This window comes from Pelodiscus sinensis, chromosome 2 (genome assembly GCF_049634645.1).
Source record: "Pelodiscus sinensis isolate JC-2024 chromosome 2, ASM4963464v1, whole genome shotgun sequence".
NCBI lineage: Eukaryota > Metazoa > Chordata > Testudines > Trionychidae > Pelodiscus > Pelodiscus sinensis.
The window spans coordinates 137461529-137482916 of NC_134712.1; the positions used below are offsets into that span (position 1 = coordinate 137461529).

Genomic DNA, 21388 nt, shown 5'->3' on the forward strand with positions numbered 1-21388 from the left:
ATGCACCTTAGAATAGAGATTCTCCCATGAAAGTGGGTAATTATACTACACTAAGAGGGAACCTAATAACTGAAACTTGTATTCTAAATAAGATTTTTCTTTTAAAAATAAAATGAAGGATGAAGAGCTAAAGTAGTTACCAATTAATTAGTACTCTAAAGTTAAAGCTAAACCTTCCAATAAAGCTCTGAGGCACTGCCACTTGCTCCATCTCAAACCAAGGATAGTAGAGAATGAACTGAGGGATGGCTGGTTGCACAGAGCTGTGTAACTGCCTGAGGTGGTGCACGACTGGAACAGGGCATGTGACACCCAACTAGGCACAACTAAAAATCTCTGATTCGAAGCACAGGGGCACAGACTCACATAAAGTGAAGCAACCACGGGGACATTTCTCAGAGAACTCCCCTTTGTGTAGGGATCTGTTCTCTTTTATGCCTGGATGTGAAGAGGAGCATCATGGAAACAGAAACTGACATGAAAATGTGGCATCCTGGCAGTTTGCACAAGTTTTGTGGATCTAGAGCCACAAGAATGATTAAAGAATTAGAAAACATACTTTACAGAGATTGAGCCCCTGAGTCTGTCAATTTAGCTTAACAAAGAAAAGGCTAAAGGATAACTTGATTACAGCCTACAAGAACCACATGGGAAATGAATACTTGATAATGGGCTCTTCAATCTAGCAGAGACACAGGTGTAACATGATGCAATGCCTGGAAGTTGAAGTTAGACAAATTCAAACTGGATGTGATGGGGCACTATCGCCCCACACTCCGGACGCCCCGACCTCTGCGCTGTACAGGGAGCGTGGAAGCTGGAGCTCCACTTGTGCTGTGTGTTCACGCGCCGCGGTACAGCTGAACGGCGCCTTAGTCTGGGGTGGGGCACTGCCATGGGTGCACCGGGAATGACGTAATGGGGGGAATGCGGGGCTTGGGAGGCACGCAGAGGTGATGTCACGGAGAAGGGCGAATAGAGGAAGTGGGGCGGGAGATTTAAAAAGGGGAGTTGGGACAGAAGGGGAGGACAGGCAAGAGAGCGGGTGAGGGAAGGGAGGTGTGGGTAATTGAGAGAGAGAGAGAGACAGAGAGAGAGAGAGAACAAGCAGGCTGCATGTGTTGAGGAGACAGCCAGGAGGGTTATGACACCCTCCAGATGTATCCGGGATAGGAAGTAGCCCAGGGCAGGGCTCTCCAGTATAAGCCCGTGGGCTGGCAAGTTGCGGCAAGAAGCCCCATCAGCTGGACAGGAACCTGGCTAAAGCCTGTCCTTAGGGCCCTGGGCTGGGACACGTGAGAGAGGGCGGGTCTGGGTCCCCCTACTCCATCCCCCAAGGGCGGGGGTAAATATACAGACTCTTGTAAACCAACACTTATACGGACTGCTGGACCAGCACATTGGACTGCTAAAACTCTAAATAGAGAAAAATTTGAGGGCTCAAGTGGGCACCAGAGAGAAGGGGGTATGCATACGCCCCGTCACAAGGGGGTACGCATATGCCCCTTCATGCTGGAAATAAGGTGTACATTTTCTAACAGTGAAGGTATTTAACCACTGGAAAAATTTATCAAAAATCATGGTGGATTCTCCATCACTAGAAAATTTTTAAAGCGAGATTTGATTTTCTTCTAAGAAATATGCTCTAGGAATTATTTTGGGAGAGTTCCATAGAATGCGTTATATGGGCAGTCACACTAAATTAGAATGGTTTCTTCCAGACTTAAAATCTGTAAGATCTTTTTTTAGAAATAGCAAAACAAGATATAAAAACCTTTTTGGGAACTGCTGTTATTTCCAGACACCATGTAAGAATAAATTCCACAGTACTTCCTTTAGGTATATGCTCTGGCTGAGCAGCTCCTGTGGAGTGGAGAAATGGAAATTAATCAATTAAAGCCAGTAGCAGTATCACAATGCATTTGTTTTTTTACAGAAATATCAGAATTAATCTGTATTTCATATTCTGAATTATTATTGGCATTTTTACTAAATAGTTAGATAACATTCTCTAGTAAAGAACTTACTAAAGAACTCACACTTACTGAAAAGTTGGAATATGAAATAATAGGGTTAAACACATATTATTATAGGCTTTACAGTTGAATATTCAAGTCCTTGTTGCCATCTCCCCTATGATGGAAAAATCTCCATGGAGAGAAACTCTACAAACAATAAAATGTCAAAAAATATTTTTCCTTTTTTTCAGAAGCTCTAATTACATAGAATTATATATATATAATTCTTCATCCTTCAGGATATAAGCTAGCCCCTAATAAGGGATAGAAAGAAACTTCCCTCCATTGGAGAAGGATAGGGTTTTTCTACACATTAAAGAATTTGGTACTGCTTGCTCTCAGAGATGTATCCTGGATTAGATGGGCCACCGCTCTGACTTGGCAGACAAGAATGTTGTATGCCTAATTAGTCTCACTGCTTCCTGCAGAATCCCGAGATTTCCTATGGACGTCTTCTGTCCAAGCATTGAAGCAACCCCTGTCTTTCCCTAAGTGTGAGATCTGACATGGGACAAAGGTGGTATGTAGAGCATGGCTGATGCTACTGATATAAAATGCAGTTTTAACCTTCCGTATTGCATAAGCTATAACTGATGCCATAAGATCCAATACAAAGACGAAGAACTTTACTTTCTAAGATGGACTTTTGAAGTAGAGAACAAGTGGTAGATTTCATCTTTAGGAATTTCTCCTACAGGAGGCAAGCTTTTGCCATTTTGGAGTCAGGAAATGCTCCATAGAAAAGGTTATTTTGTGAAAATATCACTAGAGATTTCTTTTTGTTCAAACATGACAATCATTGGAATAGGGAATTGAATGATTCCTTCACTTAGTCTTTGGAAGCTACTTTTAGGACCCAGAAATTATAGAAAAATAAAAGCTTTCTGTCTTCTCAGAAAAGTTGCCATTAGAAATAGCCAAGTTGTAAATACTCAGAGTACCATAAAAATAGCAAAAAAGAGGACTCTGTATTGTAAATGGTCCTGCACTATGACAAAACAAAGACACTTCCTGTGTGATGGTCTTATCAAAATATGAAAGTAAACTACATTGCGACTGAGAACAGCAAAGCAATCTAGATAATTCTGGAGTTGCAAATCTGAACATTTTGCTTCAGAATGACCTGTTTACCTTTCTCAGATCCAGAAATGGCTGAAGGCTTTTATCTTTCTTTTGAATTAGGAAACAGTGAGGCTAGGTCTTTATTATAGGTTTTTTATTTTTTTTTTAAAAAAAAAGGTACGCAAATTGCACTCCACAATTTGCATAGCTTTTTCCAATTGCTTTTCCGGATGAGGCTTTTCCACCATTTGGCCCCATCTACTAAAAATGCCACATTTATGGACAGGTGGGCCAAAGTACAAGTCTCCATGAGTTCGAAAGAGAACGAGTGAGCTTGGACAGGATAAAGTTAAGATCCCACTGAGGAACAGGTTTAAGCACTTGTGGGAAGGTTTTGATGAGGCCTTTCATGTATTGTACTGTACTGCTGGGTGAGCAAAGAGGACAGGTCCTTCCACTGTAGTGAGAAATGCACTTATCACTGATACGGATACTCTTAGTGAACTAACAGAAAGACTTGAAGTGGACAGGAAATCATCTACAACAACCAGGATGCTTACAGAATCTGAAGAACAGTGATGTAGTTGTGCCCAGGCTCAAAAGCATCTCTACTTAGCATGAGGACAGGTTCCAATAGACTCTTTTCTACTCTGGTTAAGGATCTCCTGAACAGAAGACAAAGATGAGCATTCTATGTCTGATGGGAGGAAAAGAATATCTGAGGCTGTTCATCCTGAACATCATCAAAGCATGGCCTTGGAAGTGCAACCAATGGCTGCCCTGGAGCAACTTAGGAGAGCCGCCTATTAGTTTGGGACACAGAGATCCCATAGCAAAGTACTTTACTGTATAAATATCTCATTTAGGGCTGTATTGTGAATCACCCATTCATGGTCTTTCAAGAAACTTCGCCTTAATTTGTATGCCAGAAAGTTGTAAATATCAGAAAGCCATACTGCTTGTATCTTGATTTGGTTCCTGACACCAGCTCCAAGTCTGAAGGCTTCCTGGAAGAGATGACAAGATTTTGCTTGTCCCTGTTTGATTATATAGACTACCGTAATGATATTGTCCAACAGTTTCTAAGCAATAAAGTGGAAGAAAGGCATGATAAATGGGAGGGGTACTACCCTTTTCTGGACATTACAACCATTCAGGTATCAAAATTGCCTATAAAGGTTAAACCCGGAGACATAGGGTCCTTGAAAGTATTCAGGAAGTGTTGGCAGGGAGCTAGGAGAGCCAATGAAAACAAATGGTAGTTTTTTGAATGGGAAGCAGTGATCTTCCTGCTGCAGTCTGTGTGTGACCAAAGAAGAAATACAGACATGAATCAAGCCAGGAAGCAAGGCCTGGAATATTCAGCAACATCCATGCTTAGAGAAGGACTAAACCTTGGAAGAAGATATGTGACTAGAACAAGGAATGTTTAAGTTAGATGTAATCAGGTTATTTTCTTTATTTTGGAATTTGTTTAACTCCTCTGTGCTGAGCCGATGTTCTACCCCTCTCCTCTAATACACTAACATTTAAAATGAATCCCAGGGAAGCAATTCTTTGTGTTCTTAATCTAATTGAACATAATTTTTAACAGTGCCTTACAGAACTGAAAAAAACTGAAATGCCTAGCAACCAAATATGCTTTACCAAATATGTCTTGTTTTGTTAATAAAAATCACCTTTTTAAGACTATGATCTGATTTCTGTGTTCTAGAAGGCAGGAAGTTCTGTGTGAGCGCGCCTGAGACTGAAAGGTCAGCTATTAAGAAATTACTATTTGTTTTCAAACTCTCTCCAGACGGAGGGTTAAAGAGCTTATGGGTACCCCACAGGAAGAAATTTCCAAGTGCATCTTCCTGGGCTCTTAAGAGGTTTTTAAATTTGGGTGGTGGAAGTGTACCACACACAGTCTGGGAATCTGTGACCTTAGAGAGTTTTTAAGCAGAAGCCTTCCCTTAGGCTGAGGGAAGAGGCAAGGCAAAATGTTCAAACCTATAAGCATCCATTATATTTAAATAAGCAAGCTAGTATTATTTGTTGATTAATAGTGCATTATCATTACCTTTTATTTTAACAGCTTCTTTAATCTTTAAGCAAACGACACACTTTTTCCTTTCTGAAAGTCCCAAGGTATCCAGAAGTTCTTGTACTTCCCTGGCATTGTTGGGGCATATGACACAGAAGGCATCTCCAGGTTGGTAGGAAAATGCTGTTTTCTGTTATAAAATAAAGATTTTTTTATAAAGCTGTGTAATAAACCATGGCCCATATTCTTGACTCATAAAACACAGTCTTGCTGTTTAAGACTTCACTGTCATTATATTCTACATTTTATTTTATTAATCTTATACTAGAAGATTACCTGGCATTGGCCAGGTCCTTCAAGGTAAAGGGGTGTGGGTGATGCTAAAGTCAGGGCAGGGGCTTTCGCATGTGAGGGGTTCAGTAGTCAGGGTTGGGGGGGGTGAGGAGGGGCTAAGGGCAGGGGGTGCAGGAATCAGAGCAGGCAGTTGGGGGAGTCAGGGCAAGATAATGAGGACTCAGGGCATGGTATAGGGGTGGCCAGTGGCTGCTCCCCAGGCCAGTGCAGGGCAGCGGAGGTTGATGGGGAGCAGTGGAGGCTGCATAGTCCACCTGATGGCTGCTCCCCAGGGCTGGCCCGGTGCTGTGGGAAGCCACACTGGCCAGCTGGCAGAGGTGGCTGGGCAGCGAGATCTGCGCTGGACGGCTGGCAGCTACTCTCTGGGGCAGGCTGAGGCGGCAGTTGCTGTGCTGCTGGCAGGTGGCTGCAGCCCAGAGTTGGGGTGCATGCTGCCCCTCGGTGGTCACTGGTGAGTACAAATGTCCCTGATATCACACCCCTCCCTTTCTGTTTGATGAGAAACAATCACATTTTATGCAGATCCCATTGTCCTGGCACAATCATAGCCTGACCTTGCTTTAAATTATGATAAGAGGAAGCTGAATACCAAATGTAGTAGTCCTAGCTCTTACTATTTAGGAAGAGTTCTTGAACCAACAGACTCACAGATGGACAGACAGATACACAAACTCTCAAATATACAGTATGGATGTAAGCAATTAGTTGAGTGACTACTTGACTACTCCCTCCCCCCCACTGCCTTTGTATCAGAGGCAGCAAGGGGAAGGGGAAGCAAGAGCAGTGCTGAGGGGAGCTCACTTAAAAGCTGATTGCCCCCACTGTCTCCACAGTGTGGTGTGTGTGGGGGAGCGGGGGAAAGGGCAGAGGGGAGGCAGAGCCACAGTGTTACTGGAGCCGGTGCTAACTGGGACTGCTCAGTCCCAGCTCGTGCTGCCCCGGGTGCTAACCCCATTGTGGCTCTGCACTTTAAACGTAGGAAGAGCCCTCCTACATTTAAAGCGCAGAGCTATAATGGTCCCGAAGTCTTGTGAGCCCCTGGAGCTAATCCAGCTGCGGCACTGCACTTTAAATGAAGTAAGAGCCCAGCAGCTCTTTCTACATTTAAAATGTGCTGCGAGCACCCCGCCCGCCCTCCCAAGGGAAATTCCATCAAATACTTGATTAGGTAATTCACTGTTACTTAACATCCATAATATATAGTAGATTTGGTCCTGGTACATCAGAAATCTAAGCATGTAATATTTTCTTTTTAAATTTAGGCTTTCTACTTAGGAAACTGTAGCCAGGCAGCCTCCCCCCCTCCCCCCCCATCTCAAACAATCTTGCTTGCCCTCTGAGATGTCTGTATACAGAGCAGAGAAGGAACAATAAGAAAATCAGCATAGCCATTAAGCTTTGATCTGCTTTGATGTGAGAACAGGATATGCAAGTTTCTCTGACTCTGAGTAACGATTAAGGAAATAAACTGAGCGTGAGGCTGCAAGACGTGCCCGGCTGGCACCCATGTTGATTCGAACACACACAGTCCCTGGGAGAGGAATTTCCCACTGAGAAAAAGAATGTCCAGTACTTCCAATTTAATCCTCTCAACTCTCTCTTACAAGTGTAAATTAAGCTCACAACTCCCTTGTAAGAACTGGTCTCACAAAAGACAGACCAGCATCATTTGGCATTACAGATAAGAAAGAGAAATATGTGACCCAACGGGTATATAAGGTGGTACAGCAGCACACTCTCTTTTGAGTGTCAATCTGCCCTGTACCTGCTGGTCGGGTTAGGTGTTTGACCTCCCGAGGTTCCACGGGGACGCCCACCTCATATTTTCGTCTTTCCGAGGAACTGAGGGACCGATCCTGGCCTGACACGCTGGGACCAAGTGACGCAGAAGGGGGTAAAAATTGTACCTGTATGTGTCCTTTTGTTATAGTGCATGCATAGAATAGAGCTCTTTAAAGATTAAGCTGTCATTTGGTACCATTATTTTCTATTTCCTATCTTTATCTTCTTTGTAACCATTTTTTTCTATATATATACATATATATTTGTCAGCAGTTAAGAAATAGAACAATAGCCATTGCAACCATATGATTTATAAGCTTCCTCAATAAACCTGTAAATGTTTAAGCTTTAACCTGACTCCTTCAGTTGCTGTAACAGAACCAGGCACAATTTAAAAGAACTTCAGCCGGTCATTAGGGACAGTATAGGAAGAGCTTGGGCGTTTGGATTTGTGTCACACCCAGGTGGCAAAATCCGTTGGGGCACTTCTCAGCCTCCCCCAGGCTGCCCGCTGCGAAGGAATCACAGATTCTAGCAGCTAAAATCTGAAGTGTAATAAGCTCTTCCTGCACACTTATTGGGGCGCCCGTCAACCTCTTCCAGGTTGCCCACTGCAAGGGACCCCGGTCTCAGCAGTTGAAGTCTCGGATGTATAGTATACACACACACACCACTCACTGCCCTGACCGTTGGCTGACAGAAACCTATTCGCTTACTGGTCAAAGAGTTTTTCAAATATTGAATAAGCCCTGTTAAACGGTTAATTCAGAAAAAAAATGTGTTTACAAGGGGATGTGTATATACTAGATAACCCCACCATCATTAGCTGAATAAACAATGAATCTTCAGAGTGAATACATAATTTACCTAAATTTGTTATCTTTAAAAGAAAATTAGCAGGTTAACATACTTCATTGAATGGCGATTATAATCATATACAATTAGAAGACTTATCCAACACTGCACAAGTCCTTAACTCAATTAATATATATATTTTTGGAAAATGACACGAAAATGTACATACTTCATTTAAATCATTTCTCTGGGGTGGAGATGGGAATGAGGGGTTCAGTATGCAGGCTGCACTGTAGAGAGAGGAGTACCCCAGCAGCTTGGAGCCAGGTGAGAAGCACTACTCCATGGCTGCTGAAGCTCCAGTGGGCACAGCCAGGGGAGGAGTATATGTCCCCCAGCTGCGGAGGATCTGGGTTAGGCTGGGTGGGGGCCATGGAAAGACCACCTATCCCCCAACTCTGGGTTGGTACCTTGGCGAGGGGGAGGAAGGAGGGTGCCAGCAGGTGCTCTAACATGGAGCTGCCATGGATGGAGGGGAGAGGTCTGGCACCTTCTACCACAGCCCCAGAACAAGGCAACCATAGCTGGGGGTGATTTTTTACAAAGCAATCTTCTATGTCTGACCTATCAGTTCTCATCCTCAAAGGAAACCTGCACAATACTTTCAGAAGACAAGCTTCAGAGTTTAAATTCCTATAAATCATGGACTAAACAAAACCACAGCATTTCTGGTTAATTAAAACAGTCTGTAGCCCAATAATCCCCTTATTGTTTTCTGACTACTGAGGTATTAACAGGCAACTCTACTTTGAATGGTCCCTTAGAACAGTAGTTCCCAACCACCGGACCACAGACCAATGCCAGGCCACAAACTGCTGGCTGCTGGGCTGCAGCAGCTGCCACAGCTGAAGCTGGGTGTTTTTAGCTGCTCTGGGGGCTAAGGCTCTACCCAGACTCCTGAGCTGCTACACAGCAGCCGGCTTCAACTCTGGCAGCTGTGATGGCTGATTTTGCCGGGTGATGGCGCTGGGCTGATGTGGCAGCAGGAGGAGGCAGAACAGGAGGCGCCTCCCTCCCTTGTCCCCCCTCCCACCCAGGTAAGATGGTGGCCTGACTGGAGCTCTGTGCTCTCCCCAATCCCCACCTCTACCAATGGGGACATGAGAAGTGCTTGGGAAGGGAGGATGCGCAAAGGAGGAAAGGGGTGCATGCCACCAACAGCCATTCCCCCGCCCGCCCAGCAATGGCCATGCTCCCTAGAATGGGCAGCCTTGCTCTGGAGAGTGCGGGCAAAGGGATCAGAGATTAAAGGATCAAAGGGCACAGGGCATAGAGGTGGGAGTTCAAAGGGTGTTAGACACTGGGGAGCAAAGGGCTGGGCTGGAGCTACCAGTTAATTGGGGAGGGGGTCTCTGGGACACAGTGTGCCACAACTGCTAGTAACAGCGGATGTAGGACAGGCTCCAGGCAAAACAGAGCTGATTGAGAAAAGGAAGTTGGCAGCAGGGGGTAGGGATGTGTACGACTAGCTGACTATCCGATAAGCAAATGCTCATCAGATAGTCGATACACTAGTTGACTAGTCACTTTCCCTCCCTCCCCCCCCCCCACAGCTGCCTTTATCAGAAAGAGGCAGTAGGCGGGGGGAAGGAGGGGTGCTTCACAAAAGGCAGCGCTGCATGGAGCCTAGGGCCAGACCCTTTGAAATGCCGTGTGCAGACCAGGGCCAGCTGGGGGCAGCAATGGGGGGAGGTGAGAAGGGGGTGTTTTCACATGGCACTGCCACTTTGAAATGCCATAGGGAGCACTGGGCCAGCGGGGGACTTCTTGAGTCCCCCTCTGGCCCCATGGTCCCTGCAGCACTTTCGCTTTTGAAGTGTAGCAACACTTCAAAGTCGGAGGCACCCTTATTGACTAATTGAATAGTTGATACAAATTGCATCGACTATTTGATTACCCAATAATTTAAATTTAGCCTCCCTAGCCATGGGTGTTGGAAAGCGGGAGTTTCTGTGACGAAGCTCTGGGGGGCGGAGCTAAGGTACACATTCTGACAGGACAGGTAACATTTTATTTGCATAGATGCATGTTCATTATTTGCACATGCAAATAATGACCATATAATATAAATATAAAACCCTAGTACACTACTTAAATATAAAACAAATATAAAACACGCTGAAGAGAAAAGAAGTGAGGTTTTTCTATGTAACGACTATTAAACATTAGCTTAAATGGGCCATACTCTCTACAGAGAGAGATCCTTTGTACTACCAACAAGATCAATCTCAGTTGACCCACACTTCAACCCATTGTAGAAAGATATTTTAATAATATTACCCAGAAGATTAGCATATAAATGTGCTTGTTCTCGAATTAATATTTTTTTACCCTTTCTTCCACCAGTTGAGGTTTTTTAACTTACTGAAATATCAAGTTCTAACAGCAAAGCAGTTTTTACTGCATCTTCCTTAGTGAGCTGAAATGCTTTGGTTACTGGAACATGGAAGACGGTACCATCTGAAATCAATGAGGACACACTAGGTTCCTGAAAACAAGAATATACAAGTTTGAGCTGATTAAATATAACCAAGTGAATGGCAGATGTCTATAACATGTGTAAATAAACACATTAGTGATTAGTTGGACACATTTTTTCACATTAACATCCTAAAAAGAAAATTCCAAACAACACTGTAAACATGCACTCTCAGGAGTGGGAAACCTTTTTTGGGTTGAGGGCCACTGACCCACAAAAAAATCAGTTGGAGGCTGCACACAAGTGAGAATTAAACCCTCACTGACATGGTCCCTGACTGAGAAGCAGAAAGACACTCCCCACATTCCCTTCACACACCAGAGGCTGGGGGCCCCAGGCTAGTAGATTTTGTGTGCTCCAGCCCCACAGTGAGGTGGCAAATGGACTATAATGCCAGCACAAGCTCCCTAATGCTAGAGGGGGTAGCTCTGAGCTACAGGGCCGGATCCAGGCAAGCTACAGGCCACATCCAGCCCCTAAGCTTTAGCTCCCCCATGTCTTTTAAAAAAATTCATACCTGAGTACTAACAGGGAACTTTCAAACCAATTTTAAAGTATAGTAAGCCCAAATTAGGAAAAAAATACTCCTAAAGGGGATACCAAATACAGGTACAGTAGTTTTCTTTTTGCAGTGTTACCTTACAAGATCCAATTTAAAATTTGCAATTATATTAGACATTGCATGAGAGAAAGATGAGAGTGGCTAACACCATTGCTAATGAATGTGGAAAGAATACAAGCAATTTCAAAATTAGCGAAGACTTAAAAATTAGAAAATGTAGACTACAGCTCGGGTTAGACCTATAGGCAGCTTATGAAGGAAACCTTTAAATACAGTTGTATCTGTAAGCCTCAGAAGTCTAAAGATAGTACAACAAAAGAGAGCCAGAATTCAGGTTTTGTGCTCACCAGGAGAGGCAACTTGTTCTGCATCCAGTATAGCACTACAGCAACTCTTTCTGACTGAATGAAGGAAAATGCTTCCAAAAATAAAAAAAACAATTTCAGCCCACCTCTGCCACAGGGCACCCTCAATTAAGGTGAGGCACCAATTCTCATTTTACTCCCATCCATATCAGAGAGCATCATGAACTACCATTAGAGAAGAGTTAAGAAAACTGAAAATGGAACACACGTTATACTGTTTCTCAGATGGATAGGAATTTTTGCATTAGCAAAATTCAACCCTTTCTACTCATAGTAGAGAAAGGTCTAGAATTTTATAAAATCCTTTAAAGATTAAAGCTGAACATCCAAGAAAGCCTTAACATTAAAAAGTGTGTTGCTGGCTACATTTTATATCTAAGAGATGCTCTAATTCATGTATTTGTAGCTAATCTGGGTCCCTTGAGCTAGTTTTCTAAACTGTTATGAATAGCAAGATTCCTATGATATGCTCCAGTGAGTGGCTTATACATATCAGTTTTGGCTAAGTAAAGTAGTTCCATTTTGTTGCTTGGCAATGTTTATATTTTAGTTAAAAAAATGAGTTTTCATTATTTTTGTGCACTCAGTTACTCGCCTCAAATCTTTCTTCAGCTTCAGGTAAACTCAGGTAATCACTAAAAGACTAGACTGTGAAATATGTAGGGACAGCATGTTGTTGCACTGCCCTAGGAGTAACCTGGGAAAGAGAAACTGTGCTACACATTTCCTCACCCAGCTCTCACTTCAGGGGAGAAGTATATTGTGCCTAGTCTATACATGGAATAGTGCATGTACCAGTACAGCTCATGTACCACTACCCTCATGTACCAGTATAGCCACAGCACAGTGAAAACAACAGTTCATAGGAGAATCTAGTATACACATTTTAATTATTTTATCTGGCCTCACATACAAGGTTCATCAGTCTCCTCAAATGGCTTGTTGACTCAAAGAAACCAAAGCATTAAATTTTAGCCTTCATTTTCCACAGTTTATAATCCTTGATCATTCTGCCACATAGCATCTCTGTCTTTGAGCCATGTTATCAGAGTCCAAAACATACTATTTCACATCTGATTTCCTAATCAATCTTTATACTAATATCAGTTTGGGGGAAAAAAATCCCACTTAGGCCAGCAATTTTTCTAAAAATGCTTATTGTTGCACTCTACATATGTTGTGGGGCTTGAATCCTAAAAAATAAAAATGCATTATTAGTTAAGTAAACTGCCTCAAAGTCAAATAGTTGGGTATTAACATTTATTCCCTCTTATGAGAAATAAGCTTCAACATTCTACACCAATAATTAATTGCAAAAGATCCTAGCAGGAAAAAACCTCACTGAACACACATCCTTCAGCAAATCTGGCACCCTCTAAATTAACCATTTGCTTCTCATACTACCCATTGTGATGGTGGAGGTTTTGTGCATCAAGACTATACTCATTCCCCAAACCCTCTTGCCCACCTACACTGGTATAGAGAAAACAGCAGCTCTGCAGGGGCTGCTTCTATTCCAGTGCTGCAGGTAACCAGGGCCGTGTCCAGACTCAGGGGTTTTTTCGGGAAAAGTAGCCTTTTCCCGAAAAAACTTCCCCTGCGTCCAGACTCAAGCAGCGTTCTTTCGAAATTATTTCGAAAGAACGCGGCTTTTCTTTCGATGGCGGTAAACCTCATTTCACGAGGAAGAACGCCTTCTTTCGAAAGTTCCTCTTTCGAAAGAAGGCGTTCTTCAATGTAAAGAGGCCGTCTTCGAAAGAGAGCATCCAGACTCGCTGGGTGCTCTCTTTCGAAAAAGCGGATTTCTCTTTCGAAAGATCCGCCTGCAGTCTAGACGCGATCTTTCGAAAGAAGCCTGCAGTCTAGACATAGCCCCGGAGAGGCTATAAGGAGGCACATTAGATTCCTTTCTTTCCTACCTTCCCAGCTATCCAGGACATAATTTGAGTGTAAACACTGATCACCTAGTTGTACCTATTTGTACCAGTTACAGGATAAGAAAAGCATCCAGTGAATTCAATATTGTGAAAACTGAAAAACATGATGAAATATAATCGGTTTCATATAGTGCCATATTATCAAATGCCCTACTCACCTTCCAGAAATTTCTAAATGTTCCCTGTTCCCAATTTAAAAATACACCCACTCCTGTCTTCATTGTCCAATGACAATTCCATTCTCTAGCCATGAACCTATCCAGTCAGTGGTCACTCCACCTTTTCCCCTTCCTCTTCCCCTCTCAACTTCTAGTTCTGTACCTCTTTCATTGTGTCCTAGTAGGTCTCATATACATATCTAGAACCTTTATTTTCTTATGGTTTGCCTTTTAACTTTCTACAATTTTGAAGTTTTCATTTACAGATTAAAATGAGAGCTTAATGTTTCTAAAATTTAAAACAAAACAAAAACTATTCAAATGCATTAGTTGCATTGTTTCAAAGAAAAAGAGAATTGTTAAAATGTAATACACCACAATAATAATCCAAGATTTGCTAAATTCCTATAGAAGAGTATTGGCTCCGTGAAGCTAAGAATTTAAAAATGTCCATGATAGACTACTAAATCAAAATGCACAGTTCCTTGGTTAACCAAGAAAGTTCTGGCTCCATCTGCAGAAAGGTGTTTATCTGGGGTCTAAAATATTATTTCAACACATTTGTCATTTCTTGGTTAATGTAATTCCAGTTAACCTTAGAAGATGTCTCACCAAAGCGCCAAAAGGGCAGAGAGCAGTTTAACAATAGCTGAATGGAAAGAAGTTAGATATCAAGTTGATTTTTAAAAAAACAACAAAGCAAGCAACACTACTCTCTCAACTTTTAAGTTAACATGGGATTTTATTTCAAAACTATCACAAAACAAAGAACATATCAGAATTCCATCTGTCATCTGAAATAACCCAAATATTCAGGGTCTGGCAAAGAAAGTATTGTCTGTAAGCTGCATTTTCTACATCATTCATAACTATAAAGTGCAAAGGATTACAAGCGGAGGCAGTGGAGAGTTGGTTAGGTTTCTTTTGTTTTGCATAGCATAGCACAGTTTAAAATGGCTTCTTTGCAAAAACATATTGAGATTAAAGCCCAATATCATTTTCTAGCTTTTAATCTGCAATTTATTTTTCTATTTACAACAGTAAAACTAATATGTAGCTATTATGGTGGCAATTTTGTCAGTTATTGATTATGCAGCTGTATTTTACACTGGTTTTGCACAATAATTTCTAATTTTTGTAAAATACTATATTTTAAATGAAAATTGGATTAAACTGATTTTAATGGAAGGGGTTTTTCAGTACTACAAAATAAATTTTAGACCATTCCAGCAATTACAATTGTACACTTCCTGGCATTTTGGTGTGATTTTGTTAGAGATGGTGTATCATCTTGCCTGTTATATAACTCCCCTAAACTTACAAATATTCAGATTCCACCTATGATATATAGTTACTTATTACCTTAGAGACACTTGGAAGGAGAGACAAGCTTTTGAGTCGTATAGAGTTTTGGATCAAATGGTTGTCTCTCACACCAACCAAAGTTAGTCCAACAAAAGGACCTACTACACTGCTCATCTCTCTAATCTCCTAGGACGCACACAGCTACAACTATATTCCATTAAACTATAGGAACATAAGTGTAAATAACTATTAATCAACATTTTCAATCTTTTCTCATCCAAAACTCTGAAGTCCTTACCTGACCAGTGCTTTCCTGAAATTGTACTTCTATATATTGTGGTGGCAGAGCAGGAATATTAAGAGCAGACTGTGAAAGAGGAGGGACTGAACAATCAAGTGAAGGTTCAGTGTCTTGAACAGACACCACAGAACGAAGATTAGCTGTTCTTTGGGATAAAGCAACTGGAGTTTGAATTTGTAAGTCTTCTAGCTTCAACTGCTGTAGTTCTGAGTCTAAACTGCATGCTCCTGACATGCTTGGGTCTACAGTCATTGCAGAGACACCATTAGAGACAGCCCTAAGATTGTTGCTCATGTCTTCTTTTGCGTTCCGAGAAGTAAATTCTCTTCTGAGGGCAAACCAAAGCCCATCAATCCATGGCTCCACCACTATTTCCAAACTGAAATAAACAAGGTGAAGTAGACATAAGGAATGACTTACTTTTATTTCTTACACACAACCAAAAGAACAAAAAAGGTGTGATAGCATTTTTCATTTTCCCATTACATATATGCAAACAACTGCTATTAAGAGGACTGACTTTATTATTAATTCATATTTGCGTTTTATACCACTTTTTTTTAGAATTAGGAAAGAAACACTCTGACAACTATACAACTTTTATACTCTTATGAGGAAGCTCACCATCGGGCTATCAGGCCATTTTACAGAGGAGAGAAAAAACACAAAAATAATTTCAGGGAGTTCTCACAGTAATCTTTCTACTATAGAAGGGTAAATAAGAAGACAAACACAAAGTGCTCCAAGGACGCCAAATGTTATGAGACAAAAGAAACTGATATGCTCAGCTGTATAAACCTCCTATGTATGAAGCTGAGGTCACAGTTTCGTTTGAATCCAGTCTCCATATTCTAGTTAGAGGTCATATTACCCCCTATCTGCACTTAGGGTTACCATATTTGAACTTTCAAAAAAGAGGACACTACTGAGAGGGAGGCTGTGTATAACTCTACAAAGAAAAGTCAAATTGCAACTTGCGTATCTTGTTCTGCTTTTCTTCCAAAAGAGGCTTTTCCAACGTTTGGCCCGTCTACATGGGGCCAAATGTCAGGAAAAAAATCCTCCTTCAGAACATCCCTTCTTCCTCGTAAAAAGAGGTTTACAGGGATGCCGAAAAAACACGTCTACTTTTCCACATTTTTTTCAGAAAAATCACACACGTTCCTTGGACATGGAAGAGTTTTTCCGGGAAACTTCTGGTTCTTCCCAAATAAGTGGTTTTTAAAAGCCCCAGGCAATCCTTAATTGGATTTAGGTACCCTTAATTAACCTTAGGTAACCCCTTCTCAGTTCCTAGCAAAAAGGGCCTTTAACATTAGGGCTATCAGCCTTCTGAGACCCTCTTGAAACCATCCAACCTGATTGTCACCCGAGATATTGTAAAACTGTGGTTATTTTGTATTTATAAGACTGAATTTTATTTGATTCAATCTAAAAACTAGTAATAAAACCTTGTACTCATAATATAGGACAGACAGTCCAAGCACATCAGTGTTTATTAAAAGGTCTTCACATACAGTTTTCAGAAGGGCTAAGTCCTCACAGCTTCTACTGGAATTGCGGATACTTAGCACTTCTCAGTAAACAGACCCATTCAAATCCCCTGAAGATAAATATGTTTCTTCTAATTCATACTGGGTTCAATCCAGTCAGGTGCATAGCTTCATAAACTGGCTTTACAGAGTGCTCAGCACCTGGCAGCATCTATCTGTAATCCTGTGTTCATAGGGAGAAAATAGAAAAGCAATTAAACTAATTCTGCTCGTACCCTACACAATCATCCGCCAATCCAGTCTCATAGAAATGCTGTGCACCAAGTTCCTGGAGCCGTTTGTCTACTATCTTCCCACCATTGCAGAAGAACATGTATTCAGAATCTCCAAGACCTGAAAAATCCATGTAAAAAGGGTTTATGTCTATCAGATAAATAGATATAAAATTTACTGTAAAAATCAAGGTATTCTCTCACAAACAGAAAAAGATCTTAAACTGACAAAACACATGCATAAACTGAAAACTGAATAAATGTTTACAGTATTAAGATATAGCTGAAAAATAGTTCCTCTTCATTTACTCTGCCCAGTGCCAAATTCAAGCGGTTATGTTTCTGTTGCTACAGTTATAGGCACTGAAAATACTCAAGCAACATCCTCCTGTCATGTTTTAGGTGTTTAACATCAGAAACAACTGTCAGAGAAACTCAAAACATTTGAACTAATTACAAACTAATTTTAAATACAACAAATAGTCTGGTAGCACCTTAAAGACTAACAAAATACGTAGATGGTATCATAAGCTTTCATGGGCACAGCCCACTTCAGATGACTGGAGTATTGGATGTGTAGGTTGTAAATTTCACATGAATTCCCAAGAAATAAACTTACTTCAGCTAGAGCTAAAATTGTTAATATATGTCCCTAATTTAATGGAGGAAAAAACATTAAACATACCAGAGAGAAAAAGAAGACAAATATTAGATATGCAGGAACATTTACATAAATTTAAGTAAAAAAAAAGGTAAATTTTAAAACCAGAGAGGTAAATGGAAATACATCAATGAGATATGGAGTGAAAAATATCCAAGCATAATTCTTAGGTCCATGTCCTCAATGACCTTAGTAAAAGCTCCTGATCCAGCACAGGGTCAGAGAGGATACCTGATCTTAACTAAATTGTGAATACGCGGTCTCACTGCCTTCTCAATGGCTAGAGAAGCCACAGTAAAAGATGTAGTTGGTATTTCTGTATAACAAAGGGTATCTTTCCCCACTATTCACAAAGAACCATAGAATCATAGGTTTGGAAGAGACCTCAAGAGGTTATCTAATTCAGTATCTCATAGTAGGAATAAACATTATCTAGACCATCCCTGACAGGTTCATCTAAACTTCTCTTAAATGTAGGGAGATTCCACAGCCTCCCTAGGCAGTTTAATCCAGTGCTTTAATCCCCTCTTTCTATCATTCACTCTTCCCCTCCTCCTTCCCCTCCCCCCCACAAACTTGTTTAGGAGCTGATGAGGACTCTGGGCTGGGGCCAGAAATGAGAGGTTCAGGAACAGGAGTGAGCTCTGAGCTGGGCAGGAGATCAGGGTGTCAGCAGTGAGGGCTTTGGAGAGGGGAAAGAGATAAGAGATTTGGAATGCAAGTGGGAGCTCCAGGCTGGGGCCAAGTGGTTCAGAGATCAGGAGAGGGCTTAGGGCTGAGGCAGATTGTTGGGGTGTGGAAGAAAGTGAGGGCTCTGGATGGAACATAGCTCAAAGGGCACCCTGGAAGCAGTGACATGTCCTTTAGCTCCTAGGTGGAGGCATGGCCAGGTGACTCTATGCTGTGCCTGCAAGCACTGTCCTCCCCATTCTCCCAAGCTCCCACTGGCTGCATTTCCTCTAAAAGTCAAGGGACATGTCACCATAGGTATGTCTACACTACAGCATTTTTTCGGAAAAACTTCAATTACATCCACACTGCAATTGCGTTCTTTTGAAAGAAAATCAAAAGAACAGAGGGGGGTTTTCCGACATAGGTAAACCTCTTTCTACGAGGAGGAAGCCTTTTTCCAAAAGAGCTGTTTAGGAAAAAGGCACGTGTGGACAGGGAAGAGAGAGTTCTTTCACACGGAGAGGAAAGAGGAAAAAGCACAGGTGCCCTGGTGGCCATTCCACCCATAATAATCACAGCTTACATGCAAGATAGCATCCATTCAGTGTGGATCACTTTTTCTATGCGCTTTGGCAGTGTGGATGCTCTCTTTCAGAAGAAGTTTTTTCGGAAGATGTCTTCCGGAAAAGCTTCTTCCAAAAGAAGCCTGCAGTCTAGACATAGCCCATATCTAGGGAGCCACACAGAGCCAGGCTGGGAGCATTCCTTAGCCCCTCTGCACTGGTAACTGAACTTTTAACAGCCCAGTCAGCAACAATCAAGGTCTCTTTTTGACTGGGTATTCTGGCTCAAATTAGACACCTGGCAACTCTACCTGACAGGACACATTTTCTAATGTCCAACCTGAACCACTGTTGCTGCAATTCAAAACCACTACTTCTTGTCCTATCCTCACAGTTTAAGGAGAACAATTTTTCTCCCTCCTCCTTGTAACTACCTTTTAGATACTTGAAAATTGTTAAGTCCCTGATCGACTGATATACTGTTAGTTTTAAAGATGTCATTAAAGAACTAAAGAGACATGAAATCAATTACAAAAAAATCAATAACCTGTTTCACATTCTCAATCGTCCACCTTCAATAAGTAATAAATACTGTGTTCTCCAGAATTAATATGATTATGGCTTCATATTCTTATACTCTTCAGAAAACTCTCATGACTTTAAAAATAAACTTCAGACTACAGACGACAAAGTTTTGTAGCCTGATAGTTGAAATGCAGATTGAATACACAGTAGCAGTCTGGTAGTGGAATTTCATATGAACAAATTTAATCTTGCATTTCTAGAACTGTTTGTGATTTACTTTTATACTTAAAGATTCCCTGATTTTTCCCCATTAAGTTTCTCATAAGTGTGTTTCACAAGTTACAATTCTTACTGTAGTGAAATTAACAAGCACTATCTGAAGTTTCTCACTGTTGTTGAAATACGTCATGGTGACTCGTGGCACAAGCATTAAAAATTTTCCATTAAAAAAACACTGCCATTTGTACACTTTCATATCTCTAAACTATGTCAATATATTACAAACTTGGTAAAAAAAATATTTTCCAAATCCACACCTTGTATCCCAATTTGTAGTCTCAAATTATTTCTCATTCCTAAGAATGCCCAATCACTATGCTGTTCCAAAATTATTACACTTAAAATGTAAGAGATTTAACCTGTCTAATAGTACCATATTCTGGATGGATCCTTGCTTGCTCTTGCTGAGCCAATTAACTCCCTGGGGGAATTCTCCCTAGAATTGCCTCCCCAAGTCCAGGGAAATTAGTTTCCAGCATGGTCAGTTATTGTGGTTTCTTTCCTTTTATATTAACTCTCAACAATCAAGATCCAAATTTCTCAGTCTTCCTTCTCTCCATTTCTATTTAAGAGAACAGTTCCTCCCAGCAGTAGCTCCAATCTGTGTCAGGTATTGCAGCTCCTCCTTTCCATTTCCTGCTCTTCCTTTTAGGAGAATCAGCCTATTAAGTTGCAGATTCTTTTACTAGCCGCTGGCTTCTAATCAACCAAATGGTATCCCATAAGCCTTTTCATACTTGTGAAGATATATTTACCATTTTTAAATAAACTTTTAAGAAAGACACCTCTCTACAGTGGGTACAACATAGTGACAAGTTAAATTTCTGATGATGATATAGAAGTACAGGAAATAGTAACACAGGAAATATTGTATTACCTAACAATCCATAACGTAAATGTGCAAAATGATCAGCTGACAGGGTCTTGTTTTTAATTTCCTTAACAAACTTGCAAGCAGTGTCTGGAGGGTCTCCAGTTCCAGTAGTAGAAATAACAATCACTAAAGGATCCTTTTCTGTTGCCAGATTATACTACAAAAAGAGGGAAAGAAAGCAAATTAAAAAGTATTGCCCAAGGCATATTTACAATCAGATGAAAAGGTTGATCCTGGAATTGTTCTCTTTTACAATTTGGATTGCGTCTCACTTTTATTTTTCTCCCTATGCCACATTTTTATGCTCTCTCTTCTCTTTTCTCCCTATCTGCATAAGACCATAGTAAGCCTTTTAAGTAATGACAAGTTTATTTGGGGGATATGACATCTCATAACATCTTGTTTATTAACCTATTCTAACAGGTGGAACAGTTTGTATAGAAAAATCACGACCTAATATCAGAAGTCTGAATACCAAGTCATCTCTTAACTCTATGTTATATGTATAATTAACCTAAAGAATGCCAGTGGTGTTACACAACAGATCAGTGTTCATTTAATTTTGTACAAAATGAAAACAGCATTGTCTTACAAATATGGTACAAAAATCTTATGAAACTCTACGAGGGTGTAATGTGTGAAAGCAATACACACTTTCAAGCCTGTGAAATAATGGCATCTGCATATTTAGGGTCAAATTTTCAACAAGGCTTTAATCTCATACCTTATCATTTGTATCAACAACCAGTTAAAGACAAAATTCTGAGCACATCATTTCTTGCATATCCAAACTTAGATGTGGTGTTTTGAAAATATGGTTCTTTACAATATCAGGCAATATTAGA

At 41.0% G+C, this 21388-nt stretch overlaps 1 protein-coding gene across 4 annotated transcripts in view; it reads right to left on the minus strand.

The window, feature by feature from the left end:
* The window catches only part of MTRR (5-methyltetrahydrofolate-homocysteine methyltransferase reductase), a 70692-nt gene that overhangs the window by 34773 nt on the left and 14531 nt on the right, over window positions 1-21388 (minus strand). For all 4 annotated transcript variants that reach the window (XM_075921494.1, XM_075921495.1, XM_006111030.4 and 1 more), the window contains 6 exons: window positions 20547-20700; window positions 16973-17090; window positions 15202-15583; window positions 10463-10585; window positions 5143-5296; window positions 1775-1863 (listed from right to left, as the gene is read on the minus strand). In XM_075921494.1, coding sequence (XP_075777609.1) covers window positions 1775-1863; window positions 5143-5296; window positions 10463-10585; window positions 15202-15583; window positions 16973-17090; window positions 20547-20700 — 1020 coding nt within the window. The remainder of the gene's footprint in view (window positions 1-1774; window positions 1864-5142; window positions 5297-10462; window positions 10586-15201; window positions 15584-16972; window positions 17091-20546; window positions 20701-21388) is intronic.